The following is a 20,953-nucleotide window of genomic DNA, read 5'->3' as shown; positions in this document are numbered from 1 at the left end:
TGATTCAGAAGAAAGAAAGATATCAAAAGAAGAAAAAGTTTTCCTTATGACGAATCTGAGGGATCTGATAGTCCAGGAGGGAGCAGCAGTAGCGTGTGCGAAGCGGAGAGACGCTCTCTGTTTCATTCGATTCCTGATAGAGCAGATTTCAGTACCTGCATTAAACACTTGTGTTAAAATGTTGAGGGAAGGCGGTGAGTGAACGAAAGCCTTATTCTTGCTAGCACTGCTGGATATGCAGCAAAGTAAACCGATGAGGGTAAACATGAAAGATCCTGAGGAATTGGAACCCATGAAAAAGATAGACGAGATCAGGAGATTCTCAAACAAGGAGTTGAGACTCACTAAAGAATCTATGGGAGCATTGCCGAAATCCAGTGAATACTGTGGACCGATCAAGAAGAAGTCATATAGCTACGTATCCGGGATCATAGGGATAGCGTACAATCCTTTCCTGAGTGAAGACATACGCGATTGCTTCTTTGATTATGAGCAGGCGGTGTTACTAAGATTCTGGACGTCCAGAATTGTAACGATTAAGAGCGTTAACAATACACAGGCCAAATTGGGACTGGTCTTGGAAGAAGAGGTGACTGCACCTTCAGTACCAAAATCCGACAAGAGAGTGGAGTTTGGGTTGGGATTCTCAGATGAATTACTGAGAACGAGCTTGATGGCAGTGTGGGAATTGATGAGGCCATCATGGTGTCCTAGTCCCAACGCTGACTCAATATTACGGGCGACACAGGACACACAGAGGGAACTGAATGCAGACTGTAACCTGCGTGACCTCAACATCATATATAATGTGATGATAACAGCCTCTAAGAGCAACGGAGAAGATAAAGTAGAGTTGCCTGGCTGGGGACCAGAAGACTGGGTCAAACCTGGTAGCTGTCTGGCGGAAGTCTGTGGACTGGAGGGTCACGTTTGTGGAGGTCTGGACTGTGTGAGGACCCTGGAGAAACAACACAAGCAATTGACGGTATTGTTTGGAAATGTAGTGATGAAAGCTAGAACAGAAACGGAACTGATAGCAGATTGCCATGGAGGAACCGATGTGAATCTAGTGACTGCACTAGGATTCTACAGCATGTTTGGTTCTTTAGAGTCACTATTGAATCTAGAACAGAAACATGAGATGGTCACAGCCATCAGCGTAGAAGTATTCCCAGGAGTTCTGCAGACTGAGCAGAAATACATAGGGAAATGGAGGGAAGCAATCGAGACAGAAATGAACATCAGACACAGCGAAACTTATTGTAGACCATCAGGAGCACGATATTTGGTGGGTTCAACGTTGGCTCCAATGTGCAAGAGCAGATATCCTGTACATTTCGTAGCTGTGGACGTGAAGAGAACAAGAACGATTGTGGATCAAGCCTTCTCAGTGCCGAAGTGTGTGAGATTGGCGAGAATGTCTGAAAAGTCTTACGAGTTACTATGTAAGATGTTCTCAGCAGTCCCAGAGAGAACCAAAGAAGAATTGGAGTCAATACTAGGAAAGAAGTTCATGGGATATGTGAGCGGGAACTTCAGTGACTTTGAGAAACAGAAACAGAGAGGATCAACTGTCACAGATTACAATGCAGTAGATGAGGATGAAATCCACCGAGTGATGATGGAAGTGGAACCATTGCTGGAAGCTTCGGGAAGACGTAATTGGAGGAGCATCATGTTGACACATGACGAGTTTCCTTGCCACTGCTTGCTGCAGACCTGGTGGTATCCCAAGCGTAGTAATCTGATGTTGATCTGGGACTCTGGAGAGCTGCTCTCCATGGGTTTACCAGATTCATCACAGCCCGTAACAATAGTGATAGTGGGAGTTATGATGGCGATACGATGGCTGGAAGCTCATGTGAGAGAAAATAATAGACAGGAGGCACCAACGAGAGAACAATTGCGGAAATTAGATTGTCTAAAAGATTTAGATCTTTTTGAGACAATGTGCAAAGTTCTAAACATTCCGATGGAAGTGAAGAAGATATGGGCGAAAAAACGATTGATGCCATGGTTCAGAGCTAACATGACTGCATGGTTGTACGAGTATGCGAAAAAGCATATGTCGAAGCATGGCAGAGTGTACAGTGAATATCAGCTGGACATTGGGGCAGGAGCTTTCAAGCGAGCTTTCGTGACTCATCGGAATGCAGTGACCACCGCTGTGGAAAGAATTTCCAGGACGAGTGAGCGTAGTGGAAATGAGAAGGCAGAGATGCTGAAAGAAGATTTGGAGAGAAACGTGACGTTGTGTCTCCACAACAGCTTCTGCAGGAACAGAGAATCCAACGTGGATCCCCTACCTTGCTGTAAACAGAGGGTAGAAGAGCAGAAGTGTTGGAGGACGGCTTCCAACAGCGTCAGGATAGCCAATGATGTGCTACAAGACACGGAAACCGAAAGTGCGGAGTCAGTATCACAGGAGGAAGAAATGGAACATTGATGAATGGTCGAGAAAACAAGAGGCAACAAGAAAGAAAATTAGAAGAATTTAGAAGTTTTAGAACTTCTAAACGACGAAAAAAGAAGAGAACAAAGGAGTGATGAAGAAAAGTTAAAACTCAGAATTTTTTTATGTGTGTGAAAAACTCAAGTGAGAAACCAAGCAACCAAGTTGTAATTGAAAACTGAAACATTTAGTTGAGTTTTGAAATTGTTGCATTTATAAATTTGCATTTTGATTTTAGTTGAAGTGGCTTTAGAGACACTTATTATTTATTTAGAAAGGCTTAAGAGGAGAGTATATTTAAATATTCCAGCCTGCATGATTGTTTTTAATCACTTAGGAAGACTGATCATTTTGTGGTGACATGGAAAACTTGAGTAATCTCTCGAAGAGGGAGATTGTTTCATTGTTCTTTCTAACCACAAAGTTTCTTAGTTTTAAAATTCAGGACAATAAACAAGCAAGATTTCCGAAGGGAAGGAGCATAGTAGGATAATTTTAGCTTGTTGGTTGGCAGGACTGTCCTGCAAGCCAACACCTTTTAAATCAAAGAGAAAAAGTTTTAATCGGGACATTGACACTGGGAGTCAGAAAATATGTTTTATCTTAGGTTATATCCTCAATGTGCAGATTAATGAAAGAATTTGAAGGCTATAGTGATGTAGTATGATGCCATTTATGTTCTGCAGTGAGTCGATGTGACGTGGATAAAAGTAATTTCGTGCATTTTATAAATTCTGTTCGATGACACTGTAACCATTTTACGAACATTGTGCGATTCAATGAGTGCATTGACGGGACTGTCCGGGGAGTATGTGACATTCGACCAGAATGGCCAAAATGCAATTTATGCAGACTTCGAATTTTTAGCAGTAAGCCTTCCGGATTGATGATTATTAAGAATTAAGAACGTTATTGGAACGATTGGCCAAACGGTGAGGGCTAGAATATTCTGGTATTTTAAAATTTCAAAAATTCGAATTATGACGTCATATTTCTGAGAAACGTCAGAAACGGCCATTTTGACTAAAACGAGAAAGAAAAAAGAGAACAACATTAGCTGCGCTAGCAACAACAACGAAATTGAGATCGGAAAACAACAACGAGTTACAGAGTAAAGGAAGAACACTCCGAGTTGCAACTATTGTGCTGCTACAACAGTTGCAAGGCCGTTGCGAACAACGGTGAAGGGTGAGAGACGGCCTTCCGGATTAAGAGAAAATCAGGATTAGCGAGCTTGATCCAGCGGATTCATCAATCCGGAAGGGTAAAGGAACTGAAACTTTTATCCTGTTGCATAAACTTTTAGCTTCCTGTCATGTCCTGACTTGAATTTAATTAATATCTGGATTCATTTTGATAGGGATGAGAAGCTAGGAGTTGGGGGAAAGGGTTGATCCATCTTCGATGGAGATGATGATTTTTATCTACTGAACAAAAACAATAGTAATATAATAAGTAGTAGCCCTGTTTTTAGGAGTGACCTCGTGGTCTGGGGATACTGAGACCCAGCCATGAGCTCACTATTTCTGCATGTAATCTAGTTAATTTGAGTGTTTTGACCGAAGCCGAAAGCAGTAACGTTTTTGTCGACCCGATGTTAGAAAAGACCACCGAAAAGTACTGCCTTGGTAGAGACGGTGAAAAGCATGCAAAGCTCTGTTTAGACGTTAGCCAGTCGTCTTAAGACTTAGTTTTGTTTTCCGTCGATATGCATCTTCCGGGCGAATGTTACATCGTCACTGGGATACTGCAGGTTTCCTCGGGTTTGATCGTTGGAAAATGTTCCATGGCATTCGGTAAGTTCTTCACTGGGGACAGATGCGGGCTCCTGGGTTCTGTAGCGTCCGTTTGGGCTGGAATATTGCGCCGTGACAAATCTTTCGTCGAGACAGTGTCAATATATCCATTTGGGAATACCACTCGTCCGAGATGCTGACGGGTCGTACCTGCGGGTCCTACTTTCCGCGCACAAAATTTCTCAGATATGCAGGGTTGCCGCTGCTCAGCCACTCTGGAAGAGAGCAGCCTAGACCTGCTCGCCGCGGGAATTTGAAAAACCTGGAATGGGGCGATTCATTTGTGGCAGTACAGAGGAGTGCACGCACAGCAGCAAGTGCTTCTGGCAACACAGATTCCCACATATCAGCACCTAAATTACGCGAGTGTAGGATACACTTAACCGTCTTGAATATTGTGCCGTTGTATTGCTGGCATTGGCCGTTACCACTAAGTGACCGTTGTATTGGTCGTTCTCGAATGAGATATGCCATTTCGTGAGCAAAACTGGTCGAACTCGGAAGAGAGAAACTGGCTGCCCCGATCTGTGTGAATAAATGCTGGACACCCAAAGACTGAGAAAAGTTGGCGTAGACATGCTATAATGGATTCGCTCGTAATCGTTTTGATAGCAAATACAAAAGGGAATCTACTGTATTCGTCAATTACGGTTAGGGCGTAGCAGTTACCGGTCTTTCGGGCGGCGGATTTTGGACCGACAAGATCCATGGCCAGTCTCTCAAAGGGTTGTGAAGCTCGAATTATTGACGATGCACCAGGTTTGTAGAATGCCGGTTTGACTTCTTTGCACGTATCACAGTCATATATAATCCTCCTTTACTTCTGAAAGAGAGAAAGCTAGATTATGACGTCTCACGAACTCCCACATACGGACGACGCCCGGATGCTGCAATTGGCAATGTAACGTAAGACATGGGGATTCTTTCGAGATAGCGGAGAGTCTGGATAGAGCGTCCGCGCCCACGTTCTCGCTGCCTTTCCGATACATGATGGTGTACGCAAATTCTGACAGCTCTAACCTCCACCTCGTGAGTTTGTCAGTTTTAACTTTTGAACGGTGTTTGGAGAATATGAACGAAACCGATTTTTGATCCGTTTTAACAACCGTTTCGTATGTTCGAACAAAATGCTCCCACTTCCGAAACGCCTCAACAATAGCCATGGCCTCGCGCTCGACTGACGACTGCATCTGTTCTGAAGTAGACAATGTTCTAGAGTAGAAAGCCAAAGGGCGACCACCTTGTGATAATGTTGCCCCTAGTGCTGTCCCAGATGCGTCTGTTTCGAGGAGGAGCGGCCCGGCGCCCGCTATAGGTATAGCCAGAGATGCAGACGCAATGCCCTGCTTGAGCGAGTCAATTGCATCGACACAGTTGCGGTTCAAAGGAAAGGCACCCTGTTTCTGGGCCTCTAGTAGCGGCTTTACTTTAAGTGAATATTGTGACACCCATTTCGCGTAGTAAGCAAAGAACCCGAGTAGCCGTTTCAGCTGAGCTGCGGTGTGGGGCACTGGGTACTCCATGAGAACACGTAAGCGTTCAGGATCCGGCTTCTTCGAGCCGTTTTCAATAATGTGTCCCAGCAAGGATAATTTCCTGGTTCCAAATGTACATTTGTCTATGTTGAGCGTCAGGCTTTCTTTTTCCGCGGCTTTCAAGAACGCGTGTAGATTCCGGTCATGTTCCTCCTTTGGGATCCCACTGATATAGACGTCGTCGAGGTACGGTTCGGCGCAGCGCAATTGGTTTCTTTCAATAAAGCTATCCATTATTCGCTGGAATGCTGGGACGGCGTTTGTAACACCGAATGGAAGGCGTGTGAGTTGGTAGAGTCTGCCCCCAACCTCAAAGGCTGTGAATGGTTTGTCATCTGATTGCAACGGTATTTGGTGGTATGTGGATTTCAAATCTATTTTGCTGAAATAGTGAAAAGCGGCCGCACGAGTAAGCATGGACTCGACATCCGGAAATGGGTATGCGTCAACGTCGGTGTATAGATTCACTGTTTCGGAATAGTCAATTACCATTCTCTTCTTGCTTGGTCCCTTGACAACGAAGGCCTGAGCCCGCCAAGGTGAAACAGACAGCTCAATTATTCCGAGATCCAGAAGCCTCTTTACTTCAGTTTTCATGAATAGCGCGTTGTCAGCAGAAACTCGTCGAGACTTGGAAGAAATTGGCTCAACGGCAAGGAGCTTCTCAGGAAATAGTGCTGGGGGCTCGGTTGTCATAATTTGGAACATGCTGCAACATGCTTTCGTACACTGATCTCGTTCTAAGCTTATTGGGGGAGTAATCTCGGTATCACGTCCTCCCAGGTGGAAAGTGATAGGTGGTTTTGGACCGCCGAGGTCAAGATAAACCGATTGATGGCTAGCAAGAACGTCCATTCCGATGATCAAATCGGCAATTAACAACTCAACCACGTGTAAGCGACAACAATAAGATTCTGCCTTTATTGTTATTTGTGTGTCGATGAAGCCAAGCACATTCAATTTGTCGCCGTTTGCTAGTTTGGTAGATGACTCAACGTCGGTTAAAGGCAATTCAAATTTCCATGCGAGCTTGAACTTGATATAGCAATCGGTTGCTCCAGGGTCAATCAGTGCAAGTGCTTGATGAACGCCACCAATCAGTACCTTCTCATAAACGGTCTGTCTCGCCTCCGTGTTGGGAGACAATGCACAGATGACGGATGCTAGGGATCCTTCGGATTCCTCACCCTGCAACGCGACTGTAGTTGGAGTACTTGCACGACAAACAGTGGCCCAATGCTCCAACTTCTGGCACTTATGGCACGTGTCGCGCTTTGCCGGGCACTTGCTGCGTATGTGAAAACGCAAACCGCAGTACCCACAGTTTGAGTTGTTTGAATGTGACGCGTTATTTTGGCTTGTGTATCGGCTATTTCGGGGGTACTTCTGTGCAATCGCCCCTGCAACCTGTTCAGGCTGGAAAGCCGAAACGGAGTTTGATTGTTCCGAGGTTTCAGCGCGGAATGACCTGGAATAATCAGTTGAAAGCTCTACTGCATTAGCGAGTGCTATGCAATCGTCGACAGATTTGGTGTCGTCGAGTTCGAGTAACCTCGCTCGGACATGATCGGGCCTCAATCCCGAAACAAGCGCGTCTCTAAGCAACAGTTGTTTATGTACATATGCTGTAAGGGGTTTGCACTCACAGAGCTCGACGAGAATCTTTAGTCGCTTGATAAAGTCAGGAATGCTTTCGCCTTCCTTCTGCCGGCAGGATAGCAGCTCATGCCTCGCAAATATGACCCGTGTCGGTTTCTCGAACTGCGCGTCCAGGATATCCATGGCGGCGTCGAAGGTCTCAGCGTTTTGTAGCAAGGGATACAGTTCCGAGCCGGCGTGAGACCTGAGGAACGTGAGTTTGTGAGTATTCTCAACCACCCCGTTGATGGCTAGCCCGTCGATGAAGATGCGCTTCCACCATCGCCACTGCTCAGGTGTGGGATTGGTGGGCAGCTGCGGAGGTTTGAAGTTCATTGACACTATTGAGTTAAATTGTTGTGTAGAGGAAAACACGGCTTGGGGAGAAGCTTTAACTCAATAGTTAGATTCCTCATCCTAAACGTCGCTACCACGGCTTGGTTTAGTTTCAATCTAACTTTTGGATCCAGAAAAATTGGCAACTTAGTCTGGTTAATTAGGATCTTATTAAGAGGTTTCTTTTCATACTTTCTCTCAGGATCTTTGATCCTGATCAACCCGTCGTTGAGGTCGATCGTTACATCAAAGTTGCGTACGAGGTCCCTTCCCAGGAGGAATTGATTGGATTCATCCAAATTTTCCACCACCAGAAAGCTCATCCAAAGATGTCTTCTTCCAAGCTGCAGTGATATAATCGGGGTCCGTCCTGTCACATAGATTGCTCCCTGATTGGCAGCTGCCAGTCTGATGTTTATCGGTATCAGATCCGACCTGTCAAAGCCCATATCAGTCCTGGTGCTGACTGGCATGACGCTGACCACTGCACCCGTGTCTAACAGTCCTTTTACTGAAAGATGTCTGCCTAGCACATCTAGCACATATGCTGCCAGATCGGCTTCGCAACCTATGCAGACCGCATCCTGTTCAAGCATGGCATTGTGTTCGATTCGTTGCACCTTCAGCTCTTCTTGGCCAAGGTATATCCGGCCTATCTGATCACTCGCATTAGTCACTTGAGCCCTCGTGTAAATATTAATGCCATCCACATTCATCACAATCGGATATGGGCCATGGACTTCGATGTAATGTCCATCCACTCTCATTAGCCTTGGACCTCCTGTCGTGAGCAGCGCTCGCACTGCCGTGGTGTCCAACTTGGGATCCTTCTCCCTCAGGTAGTCCGCATAAATGTCCAGGTGTACCAGGACGGTTCACTCACGTTCTTGACCACCTGGTGTCGTGCGACCAAAATAATGGACATTATCTTCGTTCCTTCTTTCGTCATGTCAAAGGTTTTACCCGATATAACATTTAGTTTTAGTCACAGCTTTCTGGGTTCCTGCTTGTCTTCTTCTTTCGTTGTTTCCCCAGGATGTCAAATTTTTCCCGAAGATCTGTGCTTTCCAGTTCCAACCCCACCCATAGCTCAACTTCCTTCGTGGCTAGCTCCTGTTGGATATTCTCCACCTTGAGCGGGCCGGCTGACTCTGCCTCCAGGCTCGAGGCTACCACCTCATTAGCCAAGGTCTTCAACTTTTTAGTTGTAAGGGTGCTTGGTGTCGTTTCTTTTCTCCGATAATCAGCCTCGTTCATCAGACGTGCTCGACTGGCTTTGCCGCCTGAAAGCGCCTCTTCATGACGGGGATGTTTTACGTCCGCCACTGCATCCCAAAATTGAGTGAAATCCGACTTGAAATGTCTCTCCAAATTACAGAAGAAGCACCTCGGTCCATACTTCATTATGAGTCCTCTAACGTACTCCTCGTGGTCCTCGTCGGTCGCATCAACGTCATCGAGAAAGTGGCCTATTGCCTTCATGTTCTGTTTGTAAGCAGAACAGGCGGAAACATGGTGGTCCATCGAGACACAATTTGAACATGACCTCCTCTTATCCATGTCGTCACGAGGTCTGTACCAACTGGAGTTCGCGCCAGTGTTTGTCCCGCTGTAGTTGCCATAAATGCTGTAACGGTTTTGCGCCCTCGATTTTATGAGCAAGTACTCACGCGACTTAATACGCAAATCATCGGGCGTGGGTGGCTAGCATGGTTTTCTCTAAGTTCCGCTCCGATGTTCTCTTATCGGGATTGCTTCTCCTTCTGAGTAATTTAAGGTCATCCAAAAACTTGTCTATGGATTTGTCATCTCTTTGACGCCTCTTTTCGAACTTCACCATAGCCTGAGGCCCTTGTACTCCAGAGCCCAAACGGTTCAGCAAGATGTCGAATACCTTGCGAGCGCTTTCTCGTTCATCGGCCCTTTTCGCCATCACACAATTTAGGGCGGTCCCCTCCAAATTGCTTGTCAGTGCGCTGCGCTCCTGTTTCTTTGAGAGATTCTCTTCTTCAAAGTGCAGCTTCATTGCCTCTATCCAAGTATCAATGCAGCCATCTGACTCGTCCTTATATGACTTCGGCTTCTTAAGTGTCCTTCTTGACCTCTCTCACCTCTCGGTCGACTTCGAGAGCTTGGTGATGAATGTTTCGAGAGATCTATTCAGAGGCTCAAACATCGAAGCATACAGCATTGTGTCCTGCGAGACCGTAGTCAGATCTGGCACTGATCTGACTTGTGGCACAGTGGGCAATCTTGTCTCCGGGGTGGCATCCGCCTCTGCAGGGACCGGATTTGTCCAACCTGGCCTCGATGGGGCTGCCCTGGGCCGCTCCCTGTGCTTAGATTCGTAATACGTTCTTGAAGATTGTTGGGCCCAGGCATAGCTGCGTGCTCCATCTCCATCATTTGCCTGGCGTGAGCACTACCTTGGGGCGGAACGCTCCTCCCGATTGCTCCCGTTTAAGATCTCGTCAAGCTTCCGCATCATCAGGTCAGATTTGGCATCTAACTTTTTTTCCAGGCTAGTCATCGTATGAGCGTAGGTATTGTCGTGATCGTTCAATAATCGCTCGATCTCTCTTGTCTTCCTAAGTTCTCTTTCCTCTGACTCCTTGTTTGCCTGAGCCAAGCTCTCCGCCAGGCCTTGATCGGTGTTGCGAATCAATTGAGCCTGATCGACACTCGCCTGCGACTTCACGTGTGTTAGTTCATCTCGCAATTTCTCTTGACCCTGGTGAGCTCTCTCCTCGACTCGATCTATTCTCTTAGTCATGTCCCGTCGCAGTTCTTACAGGCCTGTCACTACGCCAGCAAACATGTCACTTATATCGCCAGCCGCCCCCGATGCTGGGGTTAGACCCAGAGAAGTTGAGGACAACTGCGGTTGCAGCCTTGTACTCGATGACGCGCCGCCCTTTTGCTAGCCCATCGACATCATCAACCTGTCGAACGTCGAGGATGCTCCTACGGTTATCCCATCAGACATGGGCCTGGTCGGCGAGGTGGAAAACGCCTTCCTGCTCATGTCGTTCCCTGTGCACGGCGTGAAGTTCACATCCGGATGGGTTATCTCCGGATGCTCATAACTGGAAGATAGACCTTCAGTTTGTAGTGACGTGATGCGCTAATCGTACAAAAACTTCCAGCTTTTCTTGGCTTTCGAACCCGTTTGTTCTTCACTCGGACTTATACTTGACACCATCGCATCTTGCTCCGCTTGACCAGGGATGATTGTTCTTTTCTCCACTTATGAGTCTTAGTCTCTAATTTGGACATTCCTCTGAACAACACTTCTTCTCGCGGTTCGACCATGGAACGCTCCGAGGCCTCTTCCGTCGTTTCGACCACCTCCCGTTCGAGGTCCTCACCTGGCTAAAGTCGGGTTGGATGAGCGTTTGTTCCCCTTCGTCGAAGGGGTTCACAAGCGCCTCGCTCGCCGGTTCGACCTCGGCACTTCGCCCTTGACTGCCATTGAGGTTCCTCTTGCTTCTTAGTTTCATTCCGCTCACTGAAAGATCAGCTTGACCTGTAGTCGATTCGTTGTCAGCAAAAACGTCGGAAGCTCTGCTAAACGAAGATTGGCTACGCCTAGTTTTAAACTTTCACGTGCTTCCCCTGCTCAGCCTGGGAATCTTAGTAGTCAAACCTAATGTGTCTCTACGCTGCATAATTTGTAATAAACAGTATTGTTCGTACAAATTAATGGCAATGCACGCGTACCGCAAAAAAGTTCAAATTAATTTACTTAACGCCGCCTACTCGACTTCTTCAATATCAAAAATATTCCTCCGATTTCTTGTTGATGATATTAGTGACTCATCTAAGGTTACACACAGGGCTTGCTTAGTATTAAGATAATGCTAACCCCACCCAGTTGCCTAGTATAACAGTATCACAAAATTTTTACAAGATATGGTCAATATACAAAACACAATTGATAATCAGATATAAATATCCAACAGGTGACAGCGATCTTTCGTCAGTATCAATTTACGGCCACACTCGTATCAAAACACTGTTTTATTAATACCAAACAATTTTTTGTAAAAAAGTAGTGATGATTCAGGAATAGATAATTAAAACTTAGTCTTAAAGAAAAAGACTTCCCTCAATCGAAACACTCCAAAAGACTGAAGCCCAGGAGACTGTCTTGTCAAGTGAGTGTGTATTTGCCTAAAACACTCACTGAGGCCTTTTTTTAGGTGCCTGCTATTGCCTGAGTTGTCCTACTAAGTAGCTCAAGGCAACCTGTGATCGAAAACTTCTAAAGTTTTTGAAAAAGCTCCCCCACACCCGGGACGCCCCAAGTGCACTAGAGCAGGGAACAACTCTTCTTCTCAAGTGAGTGTGTATTTGCTTAATACCCTCACCGAGGTCTTCTTTTATGTGTTCTCGGATTGCCCGAGCTTTCCTATTAAGTAGCTCAAGGCAACCACATAACCAAAATAACAATCAAAAAAAATTTGGATCGGGTACTTCTGACAGATCCGATCTAGAATCCAAAGTTGATCACAAATTTCCGGGTCAAATGGGCTCCTGTGATCCTAATATGCACGCCCGTTGGTAGTTGACCCTTTATTCTGACTCTAATTGGATATTTTAGTTGCTCAAATTACCCAGAAGGTACCCCTAAATTTTCAATAAGGAGGGTTGTTAAGGGGCTTAAGTCACTCCGGAGGGTTACTTCGGAGGGTTATTAAGACACTTAACTTACCTCGGAGGGCTACTTCGGAGGGTATCTCAATCACCCAAGTTACTTCTGAGGGACCCCTTAAATTCACTAAGGAGGGTCAATAAGAGGCTAAATATGCTCCGGAGGGTTACTTCGGAGCGTTCCTTCAAAATTTCAAATTTTTTGAATCTCACTTAAAAAGGTCTCCTAATAGTTTCAGAAGGTGTAAAAACAAGTTAAATTCTCTGTGGGGGTTGTTTTAACTTCTTCGGTGGGTCTAGTGGAAAGTTTCCACTACGGAGGGTTGCTAAGGAGCTTAGCTGACTCCGGAGGGTTGCTTCGGAGGGTTCCCCAAAAATCTAGAAAACGGGTTGTTCTACCGCGGTAAAGCCTGCGAATGCGGTCTAACTGACATAAAACTAGGTTGGCTGACATGGTCAACCTTCCCAGTAGAATAAAAAGGTGATCTTATAAAGTTTTCTGCTGCTCGGAGGGTTCCCTAAAATTTGGACCCTCCGAACCAACAAATTCTAAAAAAATTTTCTTTTTTGAAATTATCAACCCAAACACGGTTGCGGTCGGCAAAAATGGTCAAAACGTTGACTTATGGTACCAAAATTATCCCGATCAAATGGCTAGTCTTTGAGAAATCGCCAAAAACGCGTTCGTCAAAATGGCCTCTTTTCACCACCTATATAGGTTCTGAGAAACTTTTTCCGCAATTCCGCAAGTGAAAGTGCCTAAAAATAGTTGAAACGAGCGTAGTAACCCCGTACGGCACTGGAACAAAGCGAAAAATTTGACCAAAATTGGTTTGGAAACAAAAATTTGCAGGGACTGGATTTGTCCAACCTGGCCTCGATGGGGCTGCCCTGGGCCGCTCCCTGTGCTTAGATTCGTAATACGTTCTTGAAGATTGTTGGGCCCAGGCATAGCTGCGTGCTCCATCTCCATCATTTGCCTGGCGTGAGCACTACCTTGGGGCGGAACGCTCCTCCCGATTGCTCCCGTTTAAGATCTCGTCAAGCTTCCGCATCATCAGGTCAGATTTGGCATCTAACTTTTTTTCCAGGCTAGTCATCGTATGAGCGTAGGTATTGTCGTGATCGTTCAATAATCGCTCGATCTCTCTTGTCTTCCTAAGTTCTCTTTCCTCTGACTCCTTGTTTGCCTGAGCCAAGCTCTCCGCCAGGCCTTGATCGGTGTTGCGAATCAATTGAGCCTGATCGACACTCGCCTGCGACTTCACGTGTGTTAGTTCATCTCGCAATTTCTCTTGACCCTGGTGAGTTCTCTCCTCGACTCGATCTATTCTCTTAGTCATGTCCCGTCGCAGTTCTTACAGGCCTGTCACTACGCCAGCAAACATGTCACTTATATCGCCAGCCGCCCCCGATGCTGGGGTTAGACCCAGAGAAGTTGAGGACAACTGCGGTTGCAGCCTTGTACTCGATGACGCGCCGCCCTTTTGCTAGCCCATCGACATCATCAACCTGTCGAACGTCGAGGATGCTCCTACGGTTATCCCATCAGACATGGGCCTGGTCGGCGAGGTGGAAAACGCCTTCCTGCTCATGTCGTTCCCTGGGCACGGCGTGAAGTTCACATCCGGATGGGTTATCTCCGGATGGTCATAACTGGAAGATAGACCTTCAGTTTGTAGTGACGCGATGCGCTAATCGTACAAAAACTTCCAGCTTTTCTTGGCTTTCGAACCCGTTTGTTCTTCACTCGGACTTATACTTGACACCATCGCATCTTGCTCCGCTTGACCAGGGATGATTGTTCTTTTCTCCACTTATGAGTCTTAGTCTCTAATTTGGACATTCCTCTGAACAACACTTCTTCTCGCGGTTCGACCATGGAACGCTCCGAGGCCTCTTCCGTCGTTTCGACCACCTCCCGTTCGAGGTCCTCACCTGGCTAAAGTCGGGTTGGATGAGCGTTTGTTCCCCTTCGTCGAAGGGGTTCACAAGCGCCTCGCTCGCCGGTTCGACCTCGGCACTTCGCCCTTGACTGCCATTGAGGTTCCTCTTGCTTCTTAGTTTCATTCCGCTCACTGAAAGATCAGCTTGACCTGTAGTCGATTCGTTGTCAGCAAAAACGTCGGAAGCTCTGCTAAACGAAGATTGGCTACGCCTAGTTTTAAACTTTCACGTGCTTCCCCTGCTCAGCCTGGGAATCTTAGTAGTCAAACCTAATGTGTCTCTACGCTGCATAATTTGTAATAAACAGTATTGTTCGTACAAATTAATGGCAATGCACGCGTACCGCAAAAAAGTTCAAATTAATTTACTTAACGCCGCCTACTCGACTTCTTCAATATCAAAAATATTCCTCCGATTTCTTGTTGATGATATTAGTGACTCATCTAAGGTTACACACAGGGCTTGCTTAGTATTAAGATAATGCTAACCCCACCCAGTTGCCTAGTATAACAGTATCACAAAATTTTTTACAAGATATGGTCAATATACAAAACACAATTGATAATCAGATATAAATATCCAACAGGTGACAGCGATCTTTCGTCAGTATCAATTTACGGCCACACTCGTATCAAAACACTGTTTTATTAATACCAAACAATTTTTTGTAAAAACGTAGTGATGATTCAGGAATAGATAATTAAAACTTAGTCTTAAAGAAAAAGACTTCCCTCAATCGAAACACTCCAAAAGACTGAAGCCCAGGAGACTGTCTTGTCAAGTGAGTGTGTATTTGCCTAAAACACTCACTGAGGCCTTTTTTTAGGTGCCTGATATTGCCTGAGTTGTCCTACTAAGTAGCTCAAGGCAACCTGTGATCGAAAACTTCTAAAGTTTTTGAAAAAGCTCCCCCACACCCGGGACGCCCCAAGTGCACTAGAGCAGGGAACAACTCTTCTTCTCAAGTGAGTGTGTATTTGCTTAATACCCTCACCGAGGTCTTCTTTTATGTGTTCTCGGATTGCCCGAGCTTTCCTATTAAGTAGCTCAAGGCAACCACATAACCAAAATAACAATCAAAAAAAATTTGGATCGGGTACTTCTGACAGATCCGATCTAGAATCCAAAGTTGATCACAAATTTCCGGGTCAAATGGGCTCCTGTGATCCTAATATGCACGCCCGTTGGTAGTTGACCCTTTATTCTGACTCTAATTGGATATTTTAGTTGCTCAAATTACCCAGAAGGTACCCCTAAATTTTCAATAAGGAGGGTTGTTAAGGGGCTTAAGTCACTCCGGAGGGTTACTTCGGAGGGTTATTTAGACACTTAACTTACCTCGGAGGGCTACTTCGGAGGGTATCTCAATCACCCAAGTTACTTCTGAGGGACCCCTTAAATTCACTAAGGAGGGTCAATAAGAGGCTAAATATGCTCCGGAGGGTTACTTCGGAGCGTTCCTTCAAAATTTCAAATTTTTTGAATCTCACTTGAAAAGGTCTCCTACTAGTTTCAGAAGGTGTCAAAACAAGCTAACTTCGCTGTGGGGGTTGTTTTAACTTCTTCGGTGGTCCTAGGGGAAAGTTTCCACAACGGAGGGTTGCTAAGGAGCTTAGCTGACTCCGGAGGGTTGCTTCGGAGGGTTCCCCAAAAATCTAGAAAACGGGTTGTTCTACCGCGGTAAAGCCTGCGAATGCGGTCTAACTGACATAAAACTAGGTTGGCTGACATGGTCAACCTTCCCAGTAGAATAAAAAGGTGATCTTATAAAGTTTTCTGCTGCTCGGAGGGTTCCCTAAAATTTGGACCCTCCGAACCAACAAATTCTAAAAAAATTTTCTTTTTTGAAATTATCAACCCAAACACGGTTGCGGTCGGCAAAAATGGTCAAAACGTTGACTTATGGTACCAAAATTATCCCGATCAAATGGCTAGTCTTTGAGAAATCGCCAAAAACGCGTTCGTCAAAATGGCCTCTTTTCACCACCTATATAGGTTCTGAGAAACTTTTTCCGCAATTCCGCAAGTGAAAGTGCCTAAAAATAATTGAAACGAGCGTAGTAACCCCGTACGGCACTGGAACAAAGCGAAAAATTTGACCAAAATTGGTTTGGAAACAAAAATTTGCAGGGACCGGATTTGTCCAACCTGGCCTCGATGGGGCTGCCCTGGGCCGCTCCCTGTGCTTAGATTCGTAATACGTTCTTGAAGATTGTTGGGCCCAGGCATAGCTGCGTGCTCCATCTCCATCATTTGCCTGGCGTGAGCACTACCTTGGGGCGGAACGCTCCTCCCGATTGCTCCCGTTTAAGATCTCGTCAAGCTTCCGCATCATCAGGTCAGATTTGGCATCTAACTTTTTTTCCAGGCTAGTCATCGTATGAGCGTAGGTATTGTCGTGATCGTTCAATAATCGCTCGATCTCTCTTGTCTTCCTAAGTTCTCTTTCCTCTGACTCCTTGTTTGCCTGAGCCAAGCTCTCCGCCAGGCCTTGATCGGTGTTGCGAATCAATTGAGCCTGATCGACACTCGCCTGCGACTTCACGTGTGTTAGTTCATCTCGCAATTTCTCTTGACCCTGGTGAGCTCTCTCCTCGACTCGATCTATTCTCTTAGTCATGTCCCGTCGCAGTTCTTACAGGCCTGTCACTACGCCAGCAAACATGTCACTTATATCGCCAGCCGCCCCCGATGCTGGGGTTAGACCCAGAGAAGTTGAGGACAACTGCGGTTGCAGCCTTGTACTCGATGACGCGCCGCCCTTTTGCTAGCCCATCGACATCATCAACCTGTCGAACGTCGAGGATGCTCCTACGGTTATCCCATCAGACATGGGCCTGGTCGGCGAGGTGGAAAACGCCTTCCTGCTCATGTCGTTCCCTGGGCACGGCGTGAAGTTCACATCCGGATGGGTTATCTCCGGATGCTCATAACTGGAAGATAGACCTTCAGTTTGTAGTGACGCGATGCGCTAATCGTACAAAAACTTCCAGCTTTTCTTGGCTTTCGAACCCGTTTGTTCTTCACTCGGACTTATACTTGACACCATCGCATCTTGCTCCGCTTGACCAGGGATGATTGTTCTTTTCTCCACTTATGAGTCTTAGTCTCTAATTTGGACATTCCTCTGAACAACACTTCTTCTCGCGGTTCGACCATGGAACGCTCCGAGGCCTCTTCCGTCGTTTCGACCACCTCCCGTTCGAGGTCCTCACCTGGCTAAAGTCGGGTTGGATGAGCGTTTGTTCCCCTTCGTCGAAGGGGTTCACAAGCGCCTCGCTCGCCGGTTCGACCTCGGCACTTCGCCCTTGACTGCCATTGAGGTTCCTCTTGCTTCTTAGTTTCATTCCGCTCACTGAAAGATCAGCTTGACCTGTAGTCGATTCGTTGTCAGCAAAAACGTCGGAAGCTCTGCTAAACGAAGATTGGCTACGCCTAGTTTTAAACTTTCACGTGCTTCCCCTGCTCAGCCTGGGAATCTTAGTAGTCAAACCTAATGTGTCTCTACGCTGCATAATTTGTAATAAACAGTATTGTTCGTACAAATTAATGGCAATGCACGCGTACCGCAAAAAAATTCAAATTAATTTACTTAACGCCACCTACTCGACTTCTTCAATATCAAAAATATTCCTCCGATTTCTTGTTGATGATATTAGTGACTCATCTAAGGTTACACACAGGGCTTGCTTAGTATTAAGATAATGCTAACCCCACCCAGTTGCCTAGTATAACAGTATCACAAAATTTTTACAACATATGGTCAATATACAAAACACAATTGATAATCAGATATAAATATCCAACAGGTGACAGCGATCTTTCGTCAGTATCAATTTACGGCCACACTCGTATCAAAACACTGTTTTATTAATACCAAACAATTTTTTGTAAAAAAGTAGTGATGATTCAGGAATAGATAATTAAAACTTAGTCTTAAAGAAAAAGACTTCCCTCAATCGAAACACTCCAAAAGACTGAAGCCCAGGAGACTGTCTTGTCAAGTGAGTATGTATTTGCCTAAAACACTCACTGAGGCCTTTTTTTAGGTGCCTGCTATTGCCTGAGTTGTCCTACTAAGTAGCTCAAGGCAACCTGTGATCGAAAACTTCTAAAGTTTTTGAAAAAGCTCCCCCACACCCGGGACGCCCCAAGTGCACTAGAGCAGGGAACAACTCTTCTTCTCAAGTGAGTGTGTATTTGCTTAATACCCTCACCGAGGTCTTCTTTTATGTGTTCTCGGGTTGCCCGAGCTTTCCTATTAAGTAGCTCAAGGCAACCACATAACCAAAATAACAATCAAAAAAAATTTGGATCGGGTACTTCTGACAGATCCGATCTAGAATCCAAAGTTGATCACAAATTTCCGGGTCAAATGGGCTCCTGTGATCCTAATATGCACGCCCGTTGGTAGTTGACCCTTTATTCTGACTCTAATTGGATATTTTAGTTGCTCAAATTACCCAGAAGGTACCCCTAAATCTTCAATAAGGAGGGTTGTTAAGGGGCTTAAGTCACTCCGGAGGGTTACTTCGGAGGGTTATTAAGACACTTAACTTACCTCGGAGGGCTACTTCGGAGGGTATCTCAATCACCCAAGTTACTTCTGAGGGACCCCTTAAATTCACTAAGGAGGGTCAATAAGAGGCTAAATATGCTCCGGAGGGTTACTTCGGAGCGTTCCTTCAAAATTTCAAATTTTTTGAATCTCACTTGAAAAGGTCTCCTACTAGTTTCAGAAGGTGTCAAAACAAGCTAACTTCGCTGTGGGGGTTGTTTTAACTTCTTCGGTGGTCCTAGGGGAAAGTTTCCACAACGGAGGGTTGCTAAGGAGCTTAGCTGACTCCGGAGGGTTGCTTCGGAGGGTTCCCCAAAAATCTAGAAAACGGGTTGTTCTACCGCGGTAAAGCCTGCGAATGCGGTCTAACTGACATAAAACTAGGTTGGCTGACATGGTCAACCTTCCCAGTAAAATAAAAAGGTGATCTTATAAAGTTTTCTGCTGCTCGGAGGGTTCCCTAAAATTTGGACCCTCCGAACCAACAAATTCTAAAAAAATTTTCTTTTTTGAAATTATCAACCCAAACACGGTTGCGGTCGGCAAAAATGGTCAAAACGTTGACTTATGGTACCAAAATTATCCCGATCAAATGGCTAGTCTTTGAGAAATCGCCAAAAACGCGTTCGTCAAAATGGCCTCTTTTCACCACCTATATAGGTTCTGAGAAACTTTTTCCGCAATTCCGCAAGTGAAAGTGCCTAAAAATAATTGAAACGAGCGTAGTAACCCCGTACGGCACTGGAACAAAGCGAAAAATTTGACCAAAATTGGTTTGGAAACAAAAATTTGGCCAATATCTATCAAATTTTGACCCTCCGATTCCTTACTTTTCCAATCTATAAGTCGTTAGCTCTATCCACGGGGCTAATCGGAGGGTTACTCAAAAAATTCTCTGGTAACCGATTAGGTTATGCTAGTACACTCCTAACGCAAAATTAAAAAATTTTATTGCCCTTACTCTAAAAACCCAAAAACTCGATCCCCAAAACAGATTGACAAAATTCGGAAAATTATCAAAATTTTGGTCGAAAAATTTTGTTTTCGCTAACTTTTTCCGCCATTTTCTTTAGTTAGAGGGATCGAACTACGTAGTAACTCCCTGTATAAAAACTTTTTGCTGTTTGGAAAAGCTCGGATATCCAAAATCTCGGGGGTCAACAGTTAGGTCGAAAATCGGTAATTTTCGACAAAATTGGGGTGTTCCTCGGGTCTAAGTAGGAGATAAGTAATATATAGTAAGGACAATAATCTATTAGTAGTCGTTAATGAATAATACTATACCCTCCTTTGCGCCAAGATACCCGAATTAAGACCCATAACTCGGAAATTCGTGATCGATGGAGGGTACAATCGGACCGCGCCAATCGTGCCCCCCAGCTCTTAAGTTTTAATGAAATAGTACCCGAACGATTCTGGTAACGAAATTGTTTCAACGATACCCAACAGTCGTTGTGGATGTTGTCCCTGATGCCCCTTGAGAGTGGAACACGTCAGTCAGCTTTCCACTCTACCCTCCGTTCACCGGCAAAATCACCATTAACGTGCCTAAATACTCAAATTACACTCAAGGGAGGGTACGCATCCCGTCACGAAAACACACCATCTTTCTATCAGAAAAGATATAAATCAATCTGAAACAATAACCAATAGGAAGGTCAGATCACATCTCGTCCGGAAACAACATATAAACTGTCACTTTATGTTTTTTTTATTTTTTTTTGGTCTTTTTTGGATTTTTTTAAACTGTTTTTTGTAATTTTTTGGTTTCAAATAAATTTGTTATAAGCTTTTTCTTGGTTATACACTATTTTTGTTTGGTTTTCTCTGTAATTGTTTTTGGTCCCGGGACCTTGGGACAAGCGGGTTCATGACTTCCCACCTAACCCTCCGGCCCCCGGAATTTTCGGTGTTAACTAGGTTAAAAAAGCTAAATAGTACTAGGCGGAGGGTACGCACCTTCCCCCTAGTACAATAAAGGTCACTAAGACCTCTAACTCGGGCAAACAAAGTTTTCGCACATTTTTGTGCATCTTCA

At 45.3% G+C, this 20,953-nt stretch overlaps 2 protein-coding genes across 3 annotated transcripts in view; both read right to left on the bottom strand.

Annotated features, from left to right (window-relative positions):
* Positions 1–20,953, bottom strand: part of LOC134853905 (cytoplasmic dynein 1 light intermediate chain 2-like) — a 485,619-nt gene that overhangs the window by 52,693 nt on the left and 411,973 nt on the right. The window lies entirely within an intron of this gene.
* LOC134854730 (uncharacterized) lies at positions 5,049–7,757 on the bottom strand. Its single transcript, XM_063871088.1, has one exon. The coding sequence runs from the start codon at positions 7,755–7,757 to the stop codon at positions 5,049–5,051; it is 2,709 nt and encodes a 902-aa protein (XP_063727158.1).

This window comes from Symsagittifera roscoffensis, chromosome 9 (genome assembly GCF_963678635.1).
Source record: "Symsagittifera roscoffensis chromosome 9, txSymRosc1.1, whole genome shotgun sequence".
Classification (NCBI taxonomy): Eukaryota; Metazoa; Xenacoelomorpha; order Acoela; family Convolutidae; genus Symsagittifera; species Symsagittifera roscoffensis.
This window is presented reverse-complemented; position numbering and strand designations above follow the sequence as displayed.

What these genes read in the sequence shown, in the direction of transcription:
- LOC134854730 (XM_063871088.1), bottom strand. Translation starts at nt 7,757, where the DNA reads ATGAACTTCAAACCTCCGCAGCTGCCCACCAATCCCACACCTGAGCAG.